Consider the following 1,761-nt stretch of genomic DNA (forward strand, 5'->3'; position numbering starts at 1 on the left):
GTGATGGGGTACAGACAGACTGAAGAGGAGGAAGAGGGGGAGGAAGAGGAGGAGGAAGAAGAGGAAGCAGTATCATCAGTCTGATAGACTGAGGAAGAGGAGAAGGAGGAAGAGGAGGAAGCAGCATCATCAGTCGGACTGCCGGCGGATCACGGAGCCTCCTCTCCCGCCTGTGAGCTCCTCCTGCCGGACCCAGAGGAGCCGCAGCCCCGCAGAGCCATGGAGGAGGAGAGCAGACTCACCTCCTGCACCGGGTCCAGCCTCCTGCAGCCACTCAGCGACATCACCAGCCTGCCTCTGGACCAGGTAACCGGGGGGAGAGGGGAGGAGAGGCTTGGGGGAGAGGAGGGGAGGCCGGGGGTCGGAGCACCGGGGAGAGAGACACTCAGAGTGGGGAGAGAGGGGAGGAGAGGCCGGGGGGAGAGGCACTCAGAGCGGGGAGAGAGGAGAGGCCGGGGAGAGGGACACTCAGAGCGGGGAGAGAGGAGGGGAGAGGGCGGGGAGAGAGGAGGGAAGAGAGGAGGGGAGATGCCGGGGAGAGAGACACTCAGAGCGGGGAGAGAGGAGAGGAGAGGCCGGGGAGAGAGGAGGGGAGGCCGGGGGTCTGAGCACCGGGGAGAGAGGCACTCAGAGCGGGGAGAGGAGAGAGGAGAGGCCGGGGGAGAGGCACACATAGCGGGGAGAGAGGAGAGGAGGGACCGGGGAGAGAGGAGGGGAGGCCGGGGGTCTGAGCACCCTCTGAGGAGACGCGTTACAGGCTATAAAGCGAAGGCTATTTAAATACATGTTTTACAGAAGTACACATTCAGGGAGAAGCAGCATGGCGTGTGGCAGATAGCGGGAATGGTTATTGCAAATCATAATAATAACGATATTATACTGGAGGCATAGGCTACTAATCGTTTTCATGAAAAATATAATATTTTCTTAAAGCATAAAAAATAATTTTAATATAAAGCACAGAGTATTAAAATACATGTTTTATAGTAGACATGGAGAAGCAGCAGGAGTAAAGATAAGATCAAATGTACTTTTGGGTACAAGTTGGGAATATAGTATAATGATCATTGCACACCATAATAATAACAATATTATACTGGAGACATAATCATCTTTTTTTAAACATTGAAAAATATTACATTTTTGGGGCTTTTTAAATATAATTTTCCACTGAAACCTTTTTTTGCATAATTTCGCAATTTTTTCCTCAATATTTTTGGAATTGACTCATGATCTGTGGGATGAAGCTGTCTCTGAGGCTGGAGCTTTTAGACCTGATTCTTTTAGAGCGGATGCAGGCGTTACTCTGCTCTGTGTCTGGCAGGTGAACTTCGTGGCGTGTCAGCTGTGTGCGCTGCTGTCGGCCTTCTGGTTCCGTCTCTTCCTTCCTCCCAGCAGCACCAGGCCCTTCACCAGACACCTGGTGGCCACCGGGCTGGGACTCTACTTCGCTTTCTTCTGCTTCGGATGGTGAGGGAAACACTGTGGTTAAACAAAGAGGAGAATAAGGGGGGGGTACCCTGGTTGCTGATTGGCTAATGGGTACACAAGACAAAACATCGTTATGACATCATAAAAATCTGATCAGCTCATTTTCAGACAGGTTTTTAGAAATGGATCAAAAAGAGAGAGAATCTTTATTCCTGAAACTTTCAGAGTCTCTTTCCACAGAGGGGACACATGTTGATGTAGAAGAGACATGAAGAAGAGGGGACACATGTTGATGTAGAAGAGACATGAAGAAGAGGGGACACATGTTGA

General features: G+C 50.9%; 1 protein-coding gene across 1 annotated transcript; it reads left to right on the plus strand.

Annotated features, from left to right (window-relative positions):
* Positions 1–202: 202 nt before the first annotated feature.
* LOC104942633 (membrane-bound O-acyltransferase domain-containing protein 2-like) lies at positions 203–1,478 on the plus strand. The gene is made up of 2 exons (XM_010767881.1): positions 203–306; positions 1,325–1,478. Exons 1-2 carry the CDS (start codon positions 220–222, stop codon positions 1,472–1,474), a joined length of 237 nt encoding a protein of 78 aa, XP_010766183.1. The 5' UTR covers positions 203–219; the 3' UTR covers positions 1,475–1,478.
* The last annotated feature ends 283 nt before the right edge of the window (positions 1,479–1,761 follow it).

This window comes from Notothenia coriiceps, unplaced genomic scaffold (assembly GCF_000735185.1).
Source record: "Notothenia coriiceps isolate Sejong01 unplaced genomic scaffold, NC01 NC01_scaffold00004866, whole genome shotgun sequence".
Classification (NCBI taxonomy): domain Eukaryota; kingdom Metazoa; phylum Chordata; class Actinopteri; order Perciformes; family Nototheniidae; genus Notothenia; species Notothenia coriiceps.